Source organism: Manis javanica, chromosome 16 (genome assembly GCF_040802235.1).
Source record: "Manis javanica isolate MJ-LG chromosome 16, MJ_LKY, whole genome shotgun sequence".
NCBI lineage: Eukaryota > Metazoa > Chordata > Mammalia > Pholidota > Manidae > Manis > Manis javanica.
The window spans coordinates 51,521,625-51,547,091 of NC_133171.1; the positions used below are offsets into that span (position 1 = coordinate 51,521,625).

The 25,467-nt window shown below is 38.4% G+C and overlaps 1 protein-coding gene and 1 long non-coding RNA gene across 7 annotated transcripts in view; one reads left to right on the forward strand and one right to left on the reverse strand.

The window, feature by feature from the left end:
- Nucleotides 1–1,027: 1,027 nt before the first annotated feature.
- On the reverse strand, nt 1,028–18,161 carry LOC118969782 (uncharacterized). Its single transcript, XR_005057608.2, has 3 exons — nt 18,023–18,161; nt 5,478–5,697; nt 1,028–1,155 (listed from the first exon to the last, which is right to left on the reverse strand). It is a non-coding gene; the product is annotated as an uncharacterized lncRNA (long non-coding RNA).
- An 18-nt stretch (nt 18,162–18,179) lies between these two features.
- BTBD9 (BTB domain containing 9) overlaps nt 18,180–25,467 on the forward strand; it is a 504,665-nt gene continuing 497,377 nt past the window's right edge. For 3 of the 6 annotated variants that reach the window (XM_073224474.1, XM_073224476.1, XM_073224475.1), the window contains exon 1: nt 18,180–18,361. In XM_073224474.1, the coding sequence (XP_073080575.1) occupies nt 18,203–18,361 (159 nt within the window). In that variant the 5' untranslated portion in view covers nt 18,180–18,202. The remainder of the gene's footprint in view (nt 18,362–25,467) is intronic. The other 3 variants (XM_073224479.1, XM_073224477.1, XM_073224478.1) reach the window with 3 other exon arrangements.

The following is a 25,467-nucleotide window of genomic DNA, read 5'->3' on the forward strand; positions in this document are numbered from 1 at the left end:
ATTCATGATTAATGAAAAGCTATACTATTACAACTTTAAATGCATGCTGATAATAGGTATATTTTATTGGTCACTCAAAAGAACATAAATATGTTACTGTTTGGAAACTTCATTTTCCAAAATGGTGATCGATTCTTGCTGAGGTTTTGAAAAAAAGACTGATATTCTTTCTGTTTATAGGGTAGTTGTGTTCCTAATGAATATTAAAATTAAATATACAAATAGGGAAAATAGAAGTTCTAGACTGAAATAGTAAAAACCAGGTTTACAATTTTTTATTGAGATATAATTGACAACATTGTGAAGTTTAAGGTGTACAGTGTGTTGATTTGATACATTTAGGTATTGCATTTGTATATAGCGCCATAAGGTTAGCTATCTTGTCCTTTTTGTGATGAGAACAATTAAGATCTAGTCTCTTAGCAACTTTTAAGTTTATAATACAGTATTGTTGACTGTAATGACTATGCTGTGATTAGATCCCCAGGACTTAGGTATCTACTAGTTCCAAGTTTGTGATTTTTGAAAATTTTAGAGTAGATTTAGATTTACAGAAATATTGCAAACCTGGGTCCTATCAATATTAGTAGAGATTATAGAATATTTAAAAAAATGCCATTACGTAGTATGCTTGTAGTTGGAATGAAATAGGCACTTTTATAAACTTCATCCAACCTATTGACACATCAGCTTTTCAATAGGTTTCAAGAGTCATTAACAATTTTAAAATGTTTACTTTTATCGAGTAATATTGTGATATTCTGGGAATTTTCTTTCCTAGAAAATAATCAGATTCTAGTTTTAAAATTATATCCGATTTGTTGCTTCCATCATTATTAATAACAGCAAAAAATTAGAAACAATTCGAATGTCCAAAAATAGGGAAATAGTTAACTGTTTAACCCACCTATGACAGAAGACTATTTTAACACCATCACATTGTGTTTCAGAGAACATTTAAAGATACGGAGAAATGCTTATGGGTATTAGGTGAAAAAGCAATGTGCAAACCTATGTATGTGATGTTCTTGATTTTATTAAGAAAAGTACACAAATGACTAGAAGGAAATGTGCCCAATTGTGAGTATTCCTGGCTGCTGGGATTACCAATGATTTTGTTTCTTTCCTTCTGTTTTTCCATATTCTCCAAATTCTCTAAAATGAAAAAAGTATCACTTTTATAATCTGGAAAGAAAAAATATTGTAAAATACAGCAAAATTAGTTTGCTAATATTTACATTTCCCACCTTTTGAGTAAAATGAAGTATTTTCAGAAACATGTTTCTGCTATCTAAACTTCTATTTGGGATGGTAGTTTATATTAAACATTAGAAGATGCTTTTATATTAAGTAATATGTTCAGTTTTTTAAAAGTTAAAGTAGGTCAAGTTATAAGCCATGAAGGAATTTAGTTAGCATTATTTTTTTATCCATGCTTCCTGCTCTTAGAGTTGACTGATTCTGAATGAACTTTCTTTGTTGATTGTATTCGTTTTGTATTTTAAATTGTGGTCTAAAATTGTACCACAAGCCTAAGGTACAGTTTGAGCATGATCGCCACCCTGTGTTTATTTGAGAAAATGCTAATGTATATTGAAAACCAACGTAGTCATGTCATGAGTATTGTTAAGAGCCTCACTACGCCAAAAGTGGTCCCTGTGCCCGCCTCATCAGCATCACTTGAGAGCTCGTTAAAAATTAAGACTGAGGCTCCATGGCAGACCTACCAAGTTAGACTCCTATTTTCAAAGATTCCCGGGTGATTTGTGTGCACGATAAAGATTAAAAGCCACAAATATGAAAGAAGTATATCTCCAAAAATACAAATTATTTTGTCCCACTATTATACATATAGTATAACACTCATTTTTGTGGTAATAGGTGTAAGAGGTATGTATTTGATCCACAACTCAAGGGTGTAAGAAATGGAATTTTAACTTTATGCACATAACTTAAAAACCCCATTTTCTGGGGGGAGTGGGGTAGATTGAAACTGAATCTTTAGTAAATTCAGTATCTCTCTTATTGCTTTTCTCTGAGGTAGTCAAATTCCTGTAAATGTCTAGAAAGTTGGAGGAAGGTGAGCATCTGATCTTCCATAAGCAAGGCATTCTATTGGCACTTGCTAAAATGTTAACTATCCTCCTTGGTCCTTTGTTGTAAATCTATGTAGCCTGCTGTTAGACCATTATTCATTCTTATTGTTGGGGCTACTTCAGGTCTGGCACCCCCCTTGTTACTTTATCCTGCTATTTCCATGCTATGGGAGCCTACAGGGAAATCTCTGGGGTGATTTCTCCATGACATTTGCCCAGGAATGAGAAATGAGAAAACTAACCCATCAAAGTTTATGCAAGGTAGATTATATATATATTATATACAATTATTGTATATAATATATATATATATATATATATTAGACATACATATATATATAAACATATATATATATAATAGACACTTCTCACAGCCATTTCTTCTCAGGGATCTTGCTGACCTCAAGGGGGTTTTACCTGGGAAGCCAAATATAGGGCCCTTCTTCTTTTTGATCTCCAGACCCTTACATCTCAGGACTCTGATTTCCCTTTGTCTTAACCCACAGGTAGAGAGGAAGGTCAGGCCTTTTCATAGAGACTCAACAGGTCTCAGAGCTTTCCTCCCTGACAACCCTCCTCACAACTCAAGGTTTAGATTTTTGAAAGTGAAAGGCCCTTTTTATAACAGCCCATTTTGTAAAGGCCCGTGATCAAGTTGTCTGAGTGGAGAAGGGCCAAGGGTTACAGAAATGCAGGGAGAAAAGCTATTTTAAAATATTGTGCCACATGAATGATAGGATATAAGCCTTATCTTTATATCCTATTATTACTATGACAGTGGAGTGTGCTTAGAATGACTGGAACACACAATCATTGAGTGTTCTCATAGAACAAGAAGGCTGAGAGTATGAGACAGGGATCCTGTATTGAGAACATTATAATCTGTGAAGGCAAACTGCACAAAACAACTATAGTACAAAAGCCAAATAAAATATCAGCAATAGTAATATAGGCTTAAAAGCAATACCAACTACCCTATTTAGGGGGCTGTCAGTGGCAAGTTATAACACCTGAAGGATGAGTTTCAAGAGTCCATCCCAAAATTGGCAGTTCTCAAAATTTGGCATGCATCAGAATCATACTAGGGCTTGTCAAAACAGGTGTCTGGGCTCCACTTCCAGAGCACTAATTCAGTAAGTCCAAGGTAGGATCTAGAATTAGCATTTCTACCAGATTTGCAGATGACGCTGATGCTACTGGTCATGGACCACACTTTGAGAACCATTGCTCTGGCATCAGCATTCTCCATGGATTTGCAGGTTTAGTTTTACACACTTACTCTAAAATCTATATTCAGCAACTCTTCCTGATATCCCTTATCCTTTTACTTGCAACCCCAACCCACCTTGGCTAGTTCCAACCTCCTTTCCAGAAATGACATAAGTGAAATCTAATCCCTATTCCTGATAGTCCCTCTTTCATGCATTACTTTAGAGATCAGAAACATACTCCTTGTTCTGTTTCCCCTCCATACTCATTTGTTCCAGAATTGTGATTCTTCTTGTCCATAGTAACATGGCAGCAAACACAGACAGCTTAAACATTAATGGGACTCTTCTAAACCAAACTATTGGCTCAGTGAAATCCCTATCAAAACCCAGTGACTTTTTGTTTCATAAATAGAAAAATTCATACTAACATTTCAAGGATTCTCAAAGGATCCCAAATAGCCAAAACAATCTTAAAAGAAGAAAAACAAAAACCAAACCTTGAATAAAGCTAGAGGTCTCATACTACCTGACTTCAAAAGTTATTACAAGGCCACGGTATCAAAAGAGTGTGGTGTTGACATAAAAACAGACATTATAGACCAATGGAATAGAATACACCCTACAAACAAACCCTAACATACATGTTCAAATGCTCTTTTGGCAAGCCTACCAAGACCATTCAATGGAGAGAGAATAATGTTTTCAACAAATGGTGCTGGGAAACGATAACCACCTACGAAAGAATAAAGTTGGACCTTATACCGTATACAGAAATTGACCCAAAATGAATCAAAGACCATCCATTGTAAATGTAAATGCTGAAAGTATAAAAGACTTAGAAAAAAATAGGGAACATTCATGACATTGGATTTAGCAATGATTTCTTAGATGACACCAAAACCCAGTCAACAAAAGAAAAGAAATAAATTGGACTTCATCAAAATTTAAAACTTGCATTCAAGGGCAGAATGGCAATGGGAAAAAATGCTTGCAAATCATCTGATGAGTTAATAACGTAAAGAACTACTACAACTGAACAAAACACAACAGCCCACTTAGAAAATGAGCAAAGAATTTGAATAGATAATTCTCCAAAGAAGATACTCAGATGGCCAATAAGCACATGAAAAATACTCAGTATCACACTAATTGTTAGGGAAATGAAAATCAAAACCACAATAAGATGACATTTCCACCCATCAGGATGGCTAATATAAAACAGAAACAACAAGTGTTGATGACCATGGGAAGAAATTGGAACCTTTATGCATTGCTGGTGGGAATGAAGACAGTACAAGTGCTGTTGAAAACAGTGGCAGTTATCAAAAAATTTAAACATGGGATTACCATATCATTCAACAATTCCACTTCTGGGTATATATCCCAAAGAACTGAAAGCAGAAACATACTGGCATTTGTATATGATATTTGTAGCAGCATTATTTATAATAGCCAAAGGAGGAAAATACCCAAATATCTATCTATTGAAGAAGGAATGGATAAACAAAATGTGACATACACATACAATGAAATGTTACTCAGCCTTAAAAAGGAATGAAATCCTGATATGTACTACCACATAGATGAACCCTGAATACATTATACTAAGTAAAATAAGCCAGATGCAAAAGGACAAATATTATATGTTTCCACTTATTTGAAATACCTAGAGTAGTCATATTCACAGAGATAGAAAGGATGGGGTTTTCTAAGAACTGGAGGGAAACAAAAATGAAGAGTTATTGTTTAGTAGGTACAAATTTCCAGTTTGGGAGGATGAAAATTTTCTGGAGATGGATGGTGATGATGTTTATCCAGCACTGTAAATGTATTTAATGCCACTGAAATATATACTTAAAAATGCTTAAAATGGTGAATTTATATTTTGTATATTTTACCACAATAGAAGAAATTAATGGCACTTTTAGTATGTCCCCTGGTGAAAGAGTTCACCTTTTGGGAACAAGAACCTCTAGACAAGCAGAACCTAGAGTTGCAGGAATAGGAAGCACCACAGATGCCCCAAGTGGACAACTGAGAGCAGTGGTGGTAGGCGAGGTCTGCTCATACTGCCACCCCTTGGATCCAGAACCCACACAAACCTATTGTAAATACAGGTCTGATAATGACGCTTGACTTAGGGCATATAATGTGTCCTGGCAGATGGTACCTTATTATTATTGCAGGGTTATCATCTCCACACTGGCACTGCAGCACCTTCCAGAGACTATTTGATCACTCATCTTCTGGGTGGTACAGGATGTGAGAGATCCACAGGGTCCTGTGGTCATGTGCCCACTGCTACACCTCTTTCACTCAGAATGGGCCTCTTGGGGTTGCCATCACCATAAGATATGCTCCAGGGAGCTTCTGTGCTTCTAACCTGCATCCTAGAATGAGATACATGGAGCAGAGTCATCCCAGGTGTTCCACAGCCCAAAGCAGGATGACCTTAGCTGATCTTCATAAGCAAGAAATAAGTGCTTATTGTATGCCACTGAGATTTTGTATCTTTGTAGCAGTATTTGGTACACTTCTATATCTTTTCCCTAAAATTTCTTAGTTTATCTTGTTCATTTTTCTCATTTCTTAAGTGGAATGCTTCCTTAGCATATTGACAATATTTTTCTCAAAAATGCATTCAAAAATGAGTCTTTTTCTCAGAACTGTTTTCATCACATACCACAGCTTTAGATATGTAAGCTCTCAGTATTATTCTTTTATAATTTTTAAATTTCAATTTTGATTTGCTCTTTAGCTCATAAAGATAAATTTTACCTTGCGGTCCTTTTGATGTTAATTGTAGTTGACTGCATTATGGCTAGTGAACGTGAAGTGTATTTCTAATTTTTGAAATTTACTGTGATTTTTTTTGTGAACAAGCATATGCTTGAGTTTTGCAAATGTTCCTTGGACAAGAACAGTATGTATTTTCTGTTATGGGTCACTAAATTCTATTTAAAACTTAGAGCAAAGTCACTGAGAGTTTAATCAAGATTCTTCACAGCCACCATGATTCCCCTCCCCACCTTCCTTTCCTCCTCCTTTGTCTTCCTCCTCATCCCCCTTCTCCTTCCTCTTCTTCTTAACCATCATCATTATTACTTGTCTACTTGGTGCATCAAATTCTAAGAAACATGTATTAAATTCCCCTAATAAAATTGTAGTTTTTGAAAGTGTTGTATTTTTAAGTGTTTGCCTTACATGTTTGCTACTGTAGTTTCACAGATCTTCTTCATTTATTGGGCTTTTATCATTACAAAATATCTTTTTCCCCAGTGTACTGCCATTGGCCTTGAATTCCATTGTATCTGAAATTAACACTGCCACCTCTGCTTTCTTTTTGTTCGTATTTGCATTAAATTTTTGCTCTTCTTTGTTCTTTTAAAAATTTTCTACCTTATTAGGAAAATAAATTAACAAGTTTCCTTCTCATTGCCCAGTCACATCCACTGTGAAGAAACTTATGTTAACACCATTCTCTTAAGTTCATAAATAAGTATAAACATGTTGTGGTAGGGTAATGGCTCTTCAGAATTTCTAGGTTCTAATTTCTAGAGCTTGTGAATGTTACCTTATGTGGAAAGAGTCTTTGTATATATGACCAGGTTAGGGATTTTGAGATGAGAAGGTTATCCTGGATTATCTGGGTGGCCACTGAATGGAATCATAAGTGTCCCTGTAAGAAGGAGAGATTTGACACAGAAGAGAAGACAATCTGATAATGACAGTAGATACTGGAGTTGTATAGACACAGGCCAAGGAATGCTTGTAGCCAATAGAAGCTGGAAAAGACAAGGAAGAGACTCTCGTCTAACAACTCTGGAGAGAGTGTGCTGAATGCTGAATCTACACCTGATTTCAGCTCAGTGTAATGCATGATTTTGGAACTCTGACCTCCAGAAGTGAATGTGTGTTGTTTTAAGCCACCAACTCTCTGCTGCTGTAAATTGTTACAGCAGATAGAAAACTAATATATACCAAAGATTTTCTTTTTTTATATTTTACAAATATGACATCATGCTTTTACAGTGCTCTGTAACTAGACTTTTTTCCCCTAGATAATGTATCAATTACATCTTTACAGGTCAGTTATCTCTAAATCCCACCCTTTTTAATAACCACATGATATTCTAGAGTATGGGTAGTTCATAATTCATTTAACCATTCCTTTGTGCATGGACATTCTAGTTGTTTCCAGTTTCTTAGTGCCAATATAGTTGACCCTTGAGCATGGGGGTTAGGGGTGCTGAACACCTGCACAGCAAAAAATCTGTGTATATCTTTTGACTCCCCCAAAACTTAACTACTAATATAGCCTACTGTTGACTGGAAGCCTTGCTGATAACATAAAACAGTTGATTAAATACATATTTTATATGTTATATGCATTATATACTGTACTCTTTTAATAAACTAGAAAAAAGGTCTTTTCAATTTGTCACAATCTCTTAAAAAAGTCCAATGTTTATTGAAAAAAGTCACGTATAAATGGACCCATGCAGTTCAAACCTGTGTTCCTCAAAGGTTAGCTGTAGTGTAGTAAAGAAACACACTTGTGTGTGTGTGTGTGTGTGTGTGTGTGTGTGTGTATTGACTGGAATTTTTGGAGGGGAGGGGAGCGTAGATTCATGAGAAATTATGGGTAAGTACATTTTAAATTTTAGTAAATACTATCAGATTGCTTCATAAAAAGGCTGTAACAATTCATATTCCCATCTGATCAGAATTTCCCTTGGTACAAGTGAAATTTAGCATCTTTTCATAGTTTTGGGCAATTTACATTTTCTATTTTATGCAGTGGTTGTTTAGTTCCTTTGCACATTTTTTTTCTTTGGGTTATTTGCCTCAACTCTTTTTTCTGTCATAGGTTTTAGAAATATTTTGCTGGTCTTTCAGTTAGTCTTTGATTTTACTTCTCTTTTATGATCCTGTGACAGAATTCACCCAATACTTGACTACTCACATCTAAAGAAGGCTGAGAATCTAAAATATCCTCCTCTCTATGCCCTAAATCAAGAAATCTCACTAGTAAGGTCCTCTAATATAGTATTTTGGAACAGATATTTGCCCCATGTCTCTCGTTTTAAATCCATCATTGCCTGCCTCATGGATCTCAATGGCTTAACCTACACAGATGCTGAAAGAAGAGATTATCAGTTAGTATGGGCTAGGTTATGTTATCTAAATCTCAGTAGCTCACAGTAAAGGTTTATTTCTTGCTCACATTACACGTCCACTACATGTTGGTCATCTTGGCAAAGGGGCAGAATATAAAAGCTTCAGCATTTCTGACACACATTAGTTTTGTTCACATTTCACTGGCAAAAACTAGTCACATGGTCATGCTTGAGTTCACTGGAGCAAGGAAATGAAATCCTTCTACAAGGTAAGTCACTGAATATCTATGAAAAGTTATCAGTCTACAATACACACACTGATATGTGCAGGCAAATGGAAAAAATCACCAGTCATATGGGCATTCAGTGGCTGGAAGAAAGTAAACCAAGACAAAAACAACAGGCAATTCCTGGTGTTAGTGAGATCAAATTGCTTCTCCTAGAGCTTTTATCCTACTGAGGTACAAGAGTCAACTTCCTGAGGCCCTTCAGACTGCTACTGGGCTGAACATTCTCTCCAGGTTCAGACAGGCAGGGCTCCTCCGAGGCTGCTGGCTCCCTAGTCTTTCTCTGGCTCAGTAACATCAGTGCATAGACAAGTCCCTCCTCCCATATCATAATGCCCTACCTCATCCTCTCAAGAACCTGAGGCCTCATTAAAGAGACTTTTCAGGATCAAGCCGTTCTCTAGAAGAGAGAGGTAGTCAAGGATGTTTGTCCCAAAGACTCTAGAACTCAACATGCCGTTCTCAGTAATTTCACCTTGGCTTCTTCCTCAAAGCCAATTATTCTAATTCATCCTAGTCCTTCACATCTTTGCCGTCGACCACCTCCACTGTGTGCGTCTGGAGGTCTCTTCTGCAGCATGATCAGCCGTTTCCTCCCCCTCCACTGGGGTGATCAGTGCTGCTCCCTGACGCCTGGTTCTCTCCTGGACACATGGTAGGATGAACTTCCTGGCTCCTCTGAGGCTCATTCTCTGACGAGTTTTGGCATGAATTGTGAGTAGAACTGACGTTTGCCACTTATGGGCTAGAGAATTTGTTAATGTGAGACCTTCTAGAACTCCCTCTTTTCCTTCTGGAAAAAGCCCATTGATAACTTAGGATTATATATATGTATTTTTATTGTTTCATAGTTTAGCCTATCTTGACTGAAACTATCAATACCCTTTTCAGGTATTTAAATACATGTGACACATATTTACAATAATCTTCAATGTGTCTTTATGTACATAATGGGTATAAAATGCTCCATAACTCTTAAGGCACAAATATAGTACCAGTACTCTTATCTCTCCAAATCAAATTTGATAGGCTCAAGCACCCAGATGCCATTTAGGTAGAAGCTCAGAATCACTCTGTCGGGCTTTTCCTACTGACCCTACATTGATTTTTCTCAGTGTTATGTTCACACACTGTATCACAATCATCTGGGGTATTTGTTAAAAAACAGACTTCCATGGTACCCATCAAATCAGAATCTCTGGCAGTAGGACCCAACATGCCCCCAGGTCATTATTCCGCACAGATCTTTCAGGCTGAAGTTACCTTGCCTGTCTGATTCCCACATGACATCCACACCAGCACTGTCCAGTAGAATTTTCTTCAGTGATAGAAATGTCCTACATATGCACTCTCTAACCACTAGGCACATGTGGGTATTGAGCTCTTGAAATGTGACTAGCGTGACCGAGGAACTGAATCTTCAAGTTAATTAAATATAAATTTAAATAACAACATGTGGCTTGAGGTTACCATATTGGATATGCTAATCCTTGAGAGCAAGAACTGTTGTCAATTCTGTGTGTCCAACGAATGACCCAGTAAGTAAAAACTGAGACAGGCAATAGGCCTGTGTCCATTTTTGATGTTCCTGATAATATTAAGAAGAAATGCCTAGATAGGAATACAAAAATTGTGGTTTATTTTAATTGTTTACCTTACACATTTTTCTTCTGATGAGGACTTTTAAGAGCTACTCTCGTAGAAACTTCCAAATATGCAATACAGTAATATTTATAGTCACCATGTTATACATTATATCCCCAGGATGTATTTATTGTATAACTGTAAGTTTGTACCTTGACTCCCCTTCATCCATTTTGACTACCCTATACCCCTCACCTCTGGCAACCATCAATCTATTCTCCAAATCTATGAGCTTAGTTTTTTGTTTTGTTTTTTAGATTCCACATATAAGTTAAGTCATATGGTATTTGTTTTACATTTGGCTTATTTGTATTAGCATAATGCCTTCAAGGTCCATCCATGTTGTCACAAATTGCCAATTTTCATTCTTTTTTATGGCTGAATAATATCTGTGTGTGTGTGTGTGTGTGTGTGTGTGTAGATATAGATATGAAATATTTTATCTGTTTGTCCATTGATAGACATTTAGGTTGTTTCCATATCTTGGCTATTGTAAATAATACTTCAGTGAACATGGGGGTGCATGTGTTTTTTTGAACTAGTGTTTTGGTTTTCTTTGGATAAATAACTCAGAAGTGGAATTGCTGGATCATATGGCAGTTCTTTTTTTTTAACCTTTTGAAGAGCCTTCGTGTTTTACATAGTTGCTACGCCAATTTACATTCCCACCAACTATGAACAAGGGTTCCCTTTTCTCCACATTTATTACTTATCTTGCATTTTCAAAGCTTTGTTGTCCTATTCTCAAGATAATTATGGTATTAAAATATTTAATTGTAGACATGTTGATGTCTGATGACAATGCCTAATAGTCAAGGGTAATTTAATTACCTTTCTACATTCACCTTAGCAAATATAAAAGATGTATTAAGACAATAAATCCTGCTTTAGAATCTTCCATGTACCTTCATTTGAAATGTGTATGTGCAAAATGAAGAATATAGTTTACTGAAAAGCTAATTCTTCAAATTTAATACTAGAAGAGTATACTGAGAGAGGTTTTAAGAAAATTATTTAATTGGAGATTTCAGGACTTGAGGTTTTCCACTTAGACTTATCAACCATTACTTTACCTGTCTACCTCCATCAGAAGGAAACAAAATTAAAGGAATGATACTCTGTAGATTTGCAATAACATTAAAACTTCTTTGAAAATAATTCATTGTTCTAGCTCTATTGAGTTAATATAAAACCCTCGAGACTTTATAAACAAGACATTCTTATCAGCATGGAAGGGAGCCTAAGTTTTAACTCTTGCCTGAAATGTATAAGGTAGTCATCATTAAGCATATATATCATTCATTTCCCTGGCTCTTTACACAATAAGCTGAGGTGCCAAGTGCAATTATACACGGACTATAGAAAATTATACATAAACCTGAACAAGAGAAAACCCAAGTTTAAATAGGTTAGGACCAAGGAACAAATTAGAAGGCATATTATGCAGGCCACAGTTTCTTATCTAGGCACTAAAGCTGAGCTAAAATTTGATTCAGAGCTTCATGAAAGCCAAAGTAAAAAAGGGAAACACATCCAGTTACATAATTTACGTGTCTATAGGGAAAACACGTCAGTTATTCAAGGGTAGACAAGCCTTTCATGAGACTTGGCTGTGAAGAAAATTCTCTCGTAGGATTTTCCATAGGGACTTCTCTCGTAGGATTTTCCATAGGGACTGTAAAATGACCGAGTGTACAATAGCCCTACAGTCAATGTACTAGTGGGCTCCGTGGAGCTTCTCTTCCAGAATTCCATTAATGTATGCAGAAGTTAGAATATTTAAAAGGCAAGTCAGTAAGGCACCCCCAAGAGGGGGTGAGGAAGAGTTCTGTGTATATAAGCTCAGGATACTATGGTAAGGTATGCAGTTTTCTGATGGACCACCTAATATTCTATAGCTGACTAAAGGCTGATACACATTATTTAGAATTCAGTAATCCAATTAGCAGATGGTAGGTGGATGACAGCCTTTTGTAAACAGTGAGTCATCCTGTTGAAATTCTCACCTAAATAGGAATATTTCTCTTCACATAGTGGTGGACGGAGAGAGCAACTTCAGGCAATCCAGTATTTTCCTTAAAAAAAGCAGCTCATCATAAACAAGAAAAATTAAGTGTTCAAGTCCATAAAATTCTATCCAGGAGAGGAGAGGGTCTGCAAACTCACAGGTCTTTTTTTTCACAAAGTTCACATTAGTCACCAATACTTGGACATGAACAGACTTCAAATCTGGCAACACTGGATGTTCAACAACCTGCTAGGCTGAGCGTAGACTGCTTACTCACCCTTTAGGTATTTGGATCCTTGTTGGAGAATGAATATTTGGATTGAAAAATTTTCAAAGAAGAAATGATCAGTTGCTCACTCTGGCTATAGGAAAATCTGAATAATGCTTCCATGAAATGTATGGCTTTTAGCAAAGTCAATGGCCAGTTAATCTACTGTAAGAATTACTTCAAATATGCTCTTAAGAAATACATCTGGTATTTATTTACTGGATCTAAATAAGCAAATTAAATGAGGACATGTACCAAAATAATTATTTTAATTTTAGAAAAGATATTTATCCATTCTGACAAATGGTAAGTTTCTGACAAAATCAACTGTACATTTAAGTTCATTATATCATCAGCATTACAGAGGATAACTGACTTTATCTCTAAAGCAAGGTAGAATATGACCAAATAATACAAAAGTGGTTTCAAATTATTTAGATATAGGTGAAAAACAAGGTAGGCCACAACTTACCTATTTCATGCTACTTGAAATACTTTCTGATCTGCCTAAACACAAATTCTACTCATTAAGGTCATGCAGAAGTCCTGATTTCATAAGAACTAGGATTCTACATTGAACTCCTGGGACTTAGCCTAAAACTAGTTTGTGTCCACAGAGTCAAAGCCTGAAAAACATTGATAACTGCAAACATTCTTTTAAAAACAAAGTTTACTTGTTTGAATTATAAATATATACTGTCAGCAATTTAGAAAATAGAGTTCAGAATATTTTCTTTTCCAACTTCTTATATTGAAAATTTTCAAACCAACAAAAATACAGATAGAGATTCAGATCAAGGGTCCTCCCAGTTACTTATGCTGTCACAAATTTACTCAGCTTCTTGGCAGTCAAAGTGAAAGGAGAAAGCAGCCAGTTTTATAACCCACATTGCCTAAGGAGAAAACATCAGTTACTCAACGGTAGTCAAGTGTTTCATGACATTTGGCTAAGAGAGAATGCTTTTCTGTTCACTTGAGAAGGAATACAAAGCAGTATCAGATACAACAATCCTATAATAGCTGTATTGGTGAGTTCTGTAAACTGTGTCACCCAGAAACCCTCAGTCTTAACATAGGGTATATGCTATGAACCCTAGGGGTTAAGGGCATGTATTCTAGAACCCAACTATCTAGGTTTGAATCCTGGCCCCATCACTTATTGTGTGACCTTGACTAAATTGCTGACCTTTTCTGTGCCTTAAGTTCCCTACTTTATGAAGTTTTATGATGAATAACATCACCTACTTAAAGGGCTGTTATGAGGCTTAAATGAGTTAATACCCATAATGTACCTAAAATAGTACTTGGCACATAGTAAGCATCATCATTATTACAGTAAATGCTAAAATAAAGGCGTGCACATCATGTAATATTACAGAGGAAGAACACTTACATCAACTAAGGGCCTAAGGGAAGGAAAGAGGATGCCTGTGCTAGGTCTAAATCTTGGTTTACTACTTCACTGCTGTTAGTATGACCTTGGCCAAATGCTTAAACTTCGTATCCCTACCTGCTAAAACACAGATACAATGTCAGTTGTTGCTATGATAAACTGATAGTTATAAAATTAAATGAGATGATACATGAGGATTAGATGAGCAAATGTAATGGAGTAGGGAGCATCGCATGTATAACAAATAATTGTTTTACTCTTGGATCTGGGGGGAGAATAAATACATTACTCTTGCATTCAACTTTTTTGTTGTTGTTATCATTAATCTACAGTTACATGAAGAACATTATGTTTACTAGGTCTTCACCAAGTCTCCCCAACAAACCCCATCAGTCACTGTCCATCAGCATAGTAAGATGTTGTAGAATCACTACTTGTCTTCTCTGTTACACAGCCCTCCCCATGCCTGCCCCCCACATTATACATGTCAATCGTAATACTCCCTTTCTTTTTCCCTGCCCTTATCCCTCCCTACCCTCCCGTTCTCCCCAGTCCCTTTCCCTTTGGTAACTGTTAGTCCATTCTTGGGTTCTGTGATTCTGCTGTTTTGTTCCTTCAGTTTTTCTTTGTTCTTATATTCCACATATGAGTGAAATCATTTGGTATTTGTCTTTCTCTGCCTGGCTTATTTCACTGAGCATAATACCCTCTAGCTCCATCCATGTTACAAATGGTAGGATTTGTTTTCTTCTTATGGATGAATAATATACCATTGTGTATATGTACCACATCTTCTTTATCCATTTATCTACTGATGGACACTTAGGTTGCTTCCATTTCTTGGCTATTATAAATAGCACTCTTGCATTCAACTTTTACATGTATATTTTCCCCAATTAAACAGTGTACTTAGTTTAGAAGTAGTTGTACACAAATGTTTGTTTATATTACAACAAAACTACCTAGAAGAAATGGTAAATAATTAGCATTGGCTTTTTTTGTATCACTATGGAAATGCCTTGGTATAGATATGACCATTTTTGAGGCACATTGTGCTTATCTGAGAGAGGAGGTAAATATAATACCTTGATTTCCCTTAGGCAAAACTGGTTGCTCCTACATCTGTATCACTTTATATATGCCTTAATTCACTTCACACAGAATTCTTTTATAGCATGTAGTATCTTGTTATACACATATAAAGTTGCAGTTCATTCAATTTATCACTTGCTTTGTTTAAAACAGAACTATGGCAATTAGTTACATATTTATATATTTACCTCCCTTCCAAAACAGTTATTGTTTCTCAAATAACTGTGTCTTATCCATAGTATCTGAACAGAAGCTGGCATGTAATATACTGACTCTTAATGTTTGGTGAAATGATCTCAGTAGGATTTGAAATGTGCTGTTATAAGTAAATGAGTCTAATACAAAGTGGAGGGAGGGTTACTTAGGGTTTTATGTGGGGGGAAAAAAAGGCTGGAGTAGTTAAGTGATTTGCCCAAGATTATCTAGGTTAGTTAATGGCCAGAACCAAGAAAAGAATCTCAAAACTCCATCAACAATTCAGAGACCAGTCCACTATACTAACCTGCATTTCAGACCCCAGCAATTTGGTGTCTTTCTCTACTACCTCACAAAAGCTGCTATTGTTGGTTAAATCCAGTCAAAGCTTTTCAACCCTTGATATACTGGACCCACTTGTGTTCTCTGATGCTGCTGATTCCCTTGCCATCTTACAATTCTTTCCTACCTTGACTTCAGAGGCACTATACTTAGCTAGGTGTTGACCTTTCTGGCCATTGTTCCTCAGACTTCTTCGTGCACTTTTGTTCATCTGCCACTCCTTTACAAAGTTAGTGCTTCCCAGGGCTCTATCCTTGGTCCTCTTTATTGTTTCTTTTATATTTTCTCCCTGATTAATCTCATCCATACCTAGAAATAGCGCTCTTATACTAATTATAAGTTAATGTCCTCCAAATCTTTTTTTAAATTTCTCATTCATAAACTTGTGTAACTCGACGGCTATTGGATATTTCCCTTTGGATGTGAAGGTTCCCTTGGTCAAGTCGGTTGCACTGTAGTCTTTAAGGGAGCCTGATACATTGTAGTCTTCTTTTCCAGATTAAGGAGGCAAGAGGCCGGTAACACTTTACTACTTACTGTCTTAGCTTCCTGTTGCTGCTGTAACAAATCAACACAAGCTTAGGGGCTTAAAACAACACAAATTTATTATCTTATAGTTGTGGAGATCAGAAATCCTAAAATCAAGGTCTTGGCAGGGCTGTGTTCTTTCTGGGGGCTTTTGGAGAGAGCCCTATTCTTTGCCTTTTCCAGCTTCTAGAGACTACCTGCATTCCTTGGTTCCATCTTCAAAGCCAGAAATGCAGATTCTTCAAATCTCTTTCTCTCTGACCTATGCTTCCATCATCCTATCTCCTTCTCTGACTCTGAACCTCCTGCCTCCAGCCCAGACATATAATCCAAGATAATCGCCCTATCTCAAGATCCTTAACTTAATCACACCTGCAAAGTCCCTTCTGCCATGTAAAGTAACATATTCACAGGTTCTGGAGATTAGGACATGAACATCTTTGTAGGGGGGGGGCAATGATGTTCACAGGCATTATTCTGTCTACAAGTGACAAAGTTGGTATTGTATATTACCTGTGGACTGAGAGCTTCCTAATGCCAAACTCTGGAATTGAACAGATTTTCTAACTTTGTAGCCCAGGACCAGGCACCCTTAACCCAACCAAGCCGTGCTCCTGGAGAAGCAGAGAACATCAGGACAGTTGCCTAAATGCAGCCTCCTTTAAGAGAAAAAGAGTGGGATGGGTTACACATGTACAGTTTCTCTTTTCAAATTCCCCAATCAGGAAGTCACTGTTCCAGGGAGGAGTGAGCTGGTGCGGGGTAGTAGGTGCAGCTAGAGGCCAGGAGTATCATATTAATGGATGTCACTCCGTATGGAAGGAGACATCATGAGTGGATAATAAATGTTTCCCCAACAGACATATCCCTATCTAAACTCATCATCATATCCCACAAATCCCATCATCGACTGTCACTATTACCACTTTCTACTTACTTAGGTCAGAAACTTGCAGATAACCCAGACCCATCTTTCTTCTCATCTTGCTAAATGTTTCCATCATCTACTCCAGCACCCACACTAGAAACCTGACCTACTCAGTGTTGTCAATTCTACCACCTCAACAGCGCTCACATCCTTCCCTTCCTGTACATTTTCACTGCCAATGCCTTGGTTAGGGTTCTTACCACTAACCTGGAGTACAGCAATGGCCTCAAAGCTGCTCTCCCTGCCTCAAGCCTTGCTCTTCCTGTCCATTTTCACTTCCATACCTTTTACTCATGAAGCTTCCTTTGCTTGGAATTATATCATTTGCCGTTAGTCTCTCCAAACCCCCACACCTCCCAGTCTCCATTTGCCTAAGTATCAAGCAGAACTGGCTAACATCCCCAGGATCAGACTTGCACCTAGGTTACTCTGACTCCAAAGTGCATGCTCTTAACTGTTCTGCTCCACTGCCGACCTTTATAAAGAAGATATTTTCAAGACTAATGGGCTTTATATTTTTAAAGCGCCTTTGCATACATTCTTTCCTTTGAGCCTCACAACTTTCCAATGCAGGAGGGGTAGGTATTTTTGCCTCCATTTATAAATTGAGGAAACTAAAAGTTGGGGGAATTCAAGGATAGGTCCATCACACCCCGCTTTTAAGTTAACGAGTGTCATTCAGCAAGCTTCCCACATTAACCACGGACTCAGCCCCTCCCGGTCTCACTCCTTGGAGAACGTTCCTGCACTTCGCAGAGGTAGCCGATGGGGTCCGCGCCGGCCTGGACCAGGCCACAGCTGTCTCCACCACAGGCGCCCTGGAACCTCGCGGCGGCCATCACGGTGGGGGCCTTCCCATCGCAGTGACGCGATCGGTGACGCCATACAGTGACGTGTGGTGACGTATTACCCGAGGCCGGGTGCCGGCAGGGCAGCCACACCCTGCGGCCCCCTGCTCAGGAGGGCAGCGGGTCGGGTGGGTGGTGGAAAGTCGCAAAACCAGCCTGAGCCGACGTCGGCGCTCTAAACCCTCAGACCCCGCGGGCCGGCGCCCGAACAGCTGCTAAGTGACGCCAGCGCGCATAAGCGCATGCGCGGTCAGGCGGCGTGCGTGGGAGCGGGCGCGCGCCGCGGCGGCATCGGCGGCGGCGACGGCAGCGGCCGAGGGGGCGGTGGCTACGAGGGGGGTGCGGAGCCGGCGGAAGAGACGTCTGTGCCAGCACCGAGGTCGCAGAGGAACCTCGTTGGGGTGAGTCGCCAGGGCCTCGCACGGGAGGTGGGGCCTGGCCGCACCTGCCGCGTGGGTCCGGGGCGCGGAGACGCGCGGCCCCACCGTACCCGCGCGCCGCTCCACTCCCCTCCGCTGCTTTTTCCGGGGGCGGGGAGGGAGCAGGGATGGATCGGGGACGGGGGCTGAAGAGGGTCAGTTCCTGGGCGCGGGCGCTCTGGGAAGCGGCGAGGGGCCGGCGCGGACTCTAGTTCTCCGAGGTGTAGTGGGATGTAGGTGTCTGGGGACTAGGGGGGGCTCCGCCAGGCTTCCAAACAGAGGAGTCGGATTCAGGAGAAAGCCCGAGTTCCCAGAGCAGTTTGGCAGCCTGCTTGACGGTGCCCGAGACCCAGAGGAGGCGGAACCGGGGACGCCGGGGTTGGGGTTCGCAAAGTGGCACTGCTGGGGCCTTCATCGCTCCTGCCCTGGCCAGGCTGCGAGGAGGAGCCGGTTGTTATGGAGAGAGTTGTGAATCAGTGCCTGCGTGCGGCGTCAGACACACCCACAACCTAGGGAAGGCGACTGTCAGCGAGGACGGGGCAGCCGAACTGTTGTCGAGAGTTTCCGATTTCACATGTATGTGCACGTGCTTAGTGCACGCACAGAATTTTGTCGCAGGCATTTTATCACATTGTTACTACAGATTTTAAGGCCAAGGAATGGATATCTATCTTCAGTTCTTACTTACACATCGACTCAAATCAGCTGTTTACTTCCCGGAACCATATTGCGTTTGTCGTTATTAGGGCAGAGGAAGTATGGACGCACTTTTTTTTCCCCTTAAAAATCGTACACGCTTGATATTTTCTAAGGAGAAACTTCAGATTCTCTTCTAAGTGTGGGCCAGAAAATGCTGATGGTCAGACAAGCCTTAGCGTAACGGTGCAATAAATCATTAGCCCAGCGCTGTCATTGCTCTGCCTGTGGTGGTAGTAGCGACCGTGCTTAGGAGAGAAGAGTACGGAGGTAGCGAAGAAGTCAAGTCTTTTCTGTCTGTTGATTAAGGCAATGCTTAGAACCTGTAGAATCATAGACTGTACTGTAATTTAGTGATGATTTGTGCAAGAAAAGTGAAGAAAGTACTTACAGGTTCTCATTCAGCTCTAAAATTCTGTGATTCAGTTTTAAATGAGGTTCATTAAAGTTTGTTGCCTGAGGTTCTCACATATTGGACTCAGTAATAACCTTGTTCCTTAACAGAGTACGTTGAAATTCAATGTCTCTTGCTCTCTGGACTATAATGGCTTTTAGGACAGGAATTGCACCGTGTCTCCAGCACCTATAAAAGTGCTTGTCACAGAGTAGGCACGCGATAGGTATTTGTTATATATCTCACTGAGATGCGTGTGCATCAGTGTATAGCAAGCATTTAGTTAAGTCCTTCGAGTAGTTAATACATGTGCCGCCTCTGCCCAGTATTATGCTATATGTGGGAGGAGTATCATGGGATTAGAAATGACACAGAAGACCTGGCTTTTTTCCTTTAAGAGCAAACTGTCTACTAGGAGAATAAAACATATGTATATAAAATAATTACGAAATGAAAGGAAATGGTATGTTAAGTACTATGTGAGATGCTATACTTTAAGTACAGTAGCAATTTAGAAAAGATAAGACTTGTGATGGCTGAATTAATGAACTCTTTGGAAGAGGTAAAATTTGATCTGGTTTTTAAAAGAAGTATAAAATTTGAATCAGAAGAGATAAGAAATGTTGAGAAAATAGTGTGAATTTGGTCACTGGGGATATATTGAGGAGCTTACATGTTGGGTAAGTGGAGCAGAGGGGCTCTGATAGGGGGAATATTGGAGAGAGATGAGGTTAAGTAGGTTGGGAAGGGTAAGTGTCAAGACTAAGGCAGGCTTATCAGCATCCCACTGAAAACAAGATAGAGACTGCTTGCTGTATGGGATGGGAGTTGTGTTACTCAAAGTAGAATCTTAGGGCAATAATAAGTATTATCCTTGCTTAAAATTAAAGGATATTTTAGTTAAAACAGGATTAGGTTGTTGCATACTTCTGATTTCAATTAATAATTTGAATAAATGTCTCACTAATATACTTGTGTCTTAATGTATTTAGTCAGCAGTGCACGTCTCCTTTTCTAAAATCCATCTGATGTGCTTGGGCCATTCCACTGGAAATTTACTGAAATGATGTACCAAAGCAATTATCCAGCTACTCTCAGTGACACAGTTTTGCCTGGGATTATCTTTTACAGGGCTCAGGAGCTTTGTTGTTACTGCTGATCCTGTAGGAAATAAAAATAATATTAGCTGAGAAAGGAGTCTGTTTGGAGAAGGATACTCAAAAATATGGATAAAAAAATTTGAGAAAATTAAAGATTCTGCTGCTGACTATTGGAACCTTTGGTCTTTGTAATATCTTTTGTTGTTATGTGGGAATTCTTTTGAGTGTGTGTAATCCTGAAGTTGAATTGCTAACCTAAGATGTGTAAAGTTGCACCACCAAATGTTGCATTATTTAAGAACTCAGCAAATACTTATTGCGTGCTGGCTATGGTTAGGCATGGTGTTGGGTGCTGGGAAGACAAGGAATAAGACACAGCATAACTCGAGATACTAAGAGTTAATTAGAGGAAACCAACTACTAACCATGATATGTTGTGATATGAGTTCACCACTTTTGGAGTGAATAAAATGCTGAGGGAACAGATCACTTTGGCTGGGGAAAAAATTGATAGAGCCAGGGAAGCTTAAAAAAGAAGAGGATAGAACTTTGCCCTAAAAGTTAAGTAGAATTTTGCCACATGTAAAAGGGAAAAAAAGCATTCCAGGCAGAGGAGAGAGCAGAAGCAAAGTTCACCAAAGATTAACATTACATGAGTTTTGGAAAACCTTACATTGTTTCTTACAGGTTTCTTGTATGGCAGAAATGATAAGTTAGGAAAGGTATGGTTAGAGCCAAATTATGAGGGGGTCTTCCATTCCATTCTCAAAAGCCTATATACTCACATTCCACCCCCACCCTCATGTTGGTGATGGGACCCTTGGAAGGTAGAATAATCACATTAGGAAGTTTACTGGCATTTGATATTAAGAATTGCATAAGGTGGAGAGGCAGGGAGACCAGTTGTGATACAGGTGAGAGATGCTGGGAACCTGAAAAGAGACAGTAGACATTGATGGATTGTAGAAATATTTTAGGTTTTAAAATCTCTAAATATTATGACCATCTAGAGGTGAGAAAGGGTGAGAAGTCAAAGATGACACATCTAGCTTGATTATGATGACATTAGGAAACAGTAGGAGACAGGTCCACAGTGGAGAGAGGAAATGATGGCATGCTAATTTTAAGGTCCCTGTGTGGAGTTTATAGAGATCCACTAGGTAATTGGAAATTCTATTATATTCCAGAGTTTGAGGCATTTTAGGAGTAATTGTATTGTGACAGCCTTCAAGGCTATAGATACACCATTGTAGGAGTTAGTATGATAGTTAACTCTGTGGATTTTGGAGTAAGAAAACCTGAGGTCATATTTATGTTATGCCACTTAGGGGTCAAGTTGGCTGACCTTGGGCAAGTTGTTTAATATCTCTAAGCTTAAATTTCTCCTGAAAAGTTAAGAATACTTTAGAGAATTGTTGCAGAGATTAAATAACGTAGTTTTTGCAGAATAATTAGCATAATGCCTAGCTTACAAATACTAATAACTGGCAGCTGTTGCTATTAGTAGTAGTAATACTTACAGTTGTAGAGATAGTAGAAGGTATAACTACCTAGAAAGGTGGACAGTGAAAACTGAAAAGGACAGGAAGTGCAACTTGTGGAAATCATCACTTAGATCAAACTTAGTTTGGTTCTTACCTTGGGGATGCGTCAGAAATACCTGGAGGCCTTGGTAAGACACAGATTTCTGGGCCTGCCTCCATAGTTTGTGGTTCAGTAGGTCTGAGGGGACTTGAGAACCTGCATGTTGAACAAGCTCTCAGGTGATCCTAATGCTGACATTCCCAAGAGCACCCTTTGGAACTACTGTTTGGAGAGTAGATGAAATACAGAAACCAGCATGGAGACTAACAAGATTGAGGGTGATAGAGAACCAGGGGAGAGTTTAGAGAGGGATAGAGAAGTAACAGCCTGCAGACTCTTTAGATCTACAGTTCTGCTTTCCAAGTCCATAGACCTCATCTCATTTTTACTTTTGTCTTCTCCAGAATTTGGTATAATGCTTAGCACATAGCACTGTTTGAATAAACATTTGAAGCTTCTTAACACTGTCCTGTGAGTGATCACATGTACTTCACATGCAGATTTTAGTCATCCTCATATCTCTGTTGAGTCACAGAGAAGGTACTGTTTCTAATTTTACATGCACACACACAATAACTAGAAAATCTCTTTCGAATAGCTGATGCATAGGTAGGTGCTTTGACTATGTCTGGTTTATATTAGAGGCCCTATCTATCCCCTTCCCTCCTTTTAATGTCAGAGAATCCATTTTCCAAAAATAATTGTCAATAACGACTGTCAAGATGACAATCTGTGTCTTGTATTCAGTACTTTGCAGGTTTGTAAGGTAAGCAAATAATGCTTCTCTGTACTGAGGAAGTTTACAGTTGGATGGGCAAAACCCAAAGAAAAGGAACAAGAGGAGATAGAATCATAGAAATGTGGATGGAGGGGAACCTGAATATAAGGACTTATTCCTTATTTGTTGATGTAGTTTGGATCTTACATTTTTCACATACTGAGAACTTTTGGCACATAGCACAAATGTTAGTCTTAGTCTCTGATAAGTTATGAGAGAGTTCCACTGTATAAGGAAATCAAACAATAGTTGTGCAAAGATAAAAGCATAAAGAGATTTCAGGAATTAAAATTGTAGTTTATGACTAACTTGTTAGCTATTCACCATGCTTCCTGGGCTCTTACTCTTATTTATTCTTTCTGCTAATATCTATTAAGTATTTGCTGTATACTAGAAACTGTGCAAAGTGCTGGGCACAGAGAAATGATAATTGCTTTGGACATATAACAATGGTTTTAGTTAGGGAGTATGATACTGTGTGAATGAGTGTGCACAAACATTGTCGGGGGAAGATAAGATACCTGAATTTTATATCTTAAGAATATGTTGATATGAGCAGATTCAAGGACTTCAGGTTAAATTTATTCAGCCTTATGTACAGAAGGAGCCATGAAAAAATAGATAAATAAAAATTGTTAAATGATCAGAGAATATAATTTGGTAGAGGAGAAAAAATGTATTGATAGAACTACATAGAATGTGATAAGTGGTATATAAATATTGATCACAGACTAGCCTCTGCAATGCTTGTTGAGTGTCTCAGTGTTCAGTTTTGATTTCAACTCATAAGCTATTATAATGTTCTAGAAATTATAATATATCATAAATCCATATTAATCCCTTGGGCTACCTTTTGCATCTTTATATGATACAAAAATTATTCTGGCAGTCTGTGTCCTTGTTGTCTTGGTTTAGGAAATATGTTACCTATAAGCAAAAGGTCATTAATAGCTAGCTACTGTTTATCAAGTCAATACATTATGCTAGGCCTTTTCTATATGTCATTTAATCCTTATAATGACAACCTTGTAAACTGGATATTATCCCCACTTACTAAACAGGCAACTGAGAATCAGAATGGAAAGAACAAGTTTGCCTGCCATTTGTGGCCAGTGAGGTGGGACAGGATTTCAGCCCCAGGCTTGGACTCCAGAGCCAGTGCTCTTCATGAAACTCCTGGCACCAACCTGGGACCCTAGCATGCCAATGTGAGATATCCAGTCTTCTTTCTGATGATTTGGGAAAAGTTATTGGAGGAAGTTAGAATTTTAATAACTACCTGAGTGAATGAAGACAATTTGATAATATTGTTAGGATTGGAGGGGGAAAGGAGGTAGATATCTAAAGGTCCCAGTGCTGATTCTTCATGAAGTCATACTGTATTTGACCCAAAAGTTTTTAGTTTACTGACAAGAGATTTTACATAAACATTCAGATTTTCCACCTCTTTATGTGTAAGTGAAAAATGTACCAGAGGAGGAACTTTTCCAAGCTAATGACATTTAAAGTAAATTCAAGACTACTTTTGTATCACTTAGTGAAAAATACCTTGCTTCTCATGACAATGTGTACTTGTGATTTTCCAGCCAGTTTCACTTCTCTTTATACATGTATTCCTTCCACCTACCCAAGTGTTTATTTTTTAATCTATGTACAAATTAAATACTTGTTTGTGTATTCTGTTTATCATCTAATATTCTCATCTGATTTGGTTTATCCTTTTTTGGGTCCTATTGTACACATTCCTGAAATATTGACTGTAATTATCTTTATAAAGCATACTCAATTTCAGCTAATTTCACAGTTAATATTTCTATGAAGTTATAAACAAATGGATAAATATTAAACCAGAATTAGTTATCTATTGCTCTGTAAGAACTTAGCCCAAAATTTAGCAGCTTAAAACAACAAATACTTCTTCACAGAAGGAGGTCAGGAATTCAGTTGCAGCCTAGCTGGATGGCTCTGTCTCTGAGTCTCTGATGAGCTGCTGTCAAGCTATGACCAGGGCTGCAGCAGTCATCTGAAGGCTTGATTGGGGCTGGAGGATCTGCTTCAAAAATGACTGTCTCACCAGGCTTTTGGCAGGAGGCTCTAGGTCTTTAATTGGGGTATTTGAGTGTCCTCACAACATGTGAGGTGGCTTCATGCTGAGTGAGTGATGGAAGAATGAGCAAGGAGGAAACCACATGCCTTAATGTACTATCTTGAATGTGCACACTGCCACTTTGCTATATTCTGTTGTTATAAAGGAGTCACTAAGTCCAACCCACACTCAAGGGAAAGCAATTAAGCTTTTTTCGGGGGTGGGTCAGAGAATTTGTAGACATACGTTAAAACAGTCATAAAACTTTTGTCATATGAAGCCATTTCCTCAGCTGCAATTATTTGTCTCTGTTGTAGCACACAATATAGTTTTTCTGACAGGTGTATTGACAGTATTTTCTGGAATCACTCTGAAGAAAAGGTAGTGGTTTTTAAAATTTAAAGCAAGTTTTCATAAATTACAGATTTGTTGGTGATTTAAGTTTTGTAT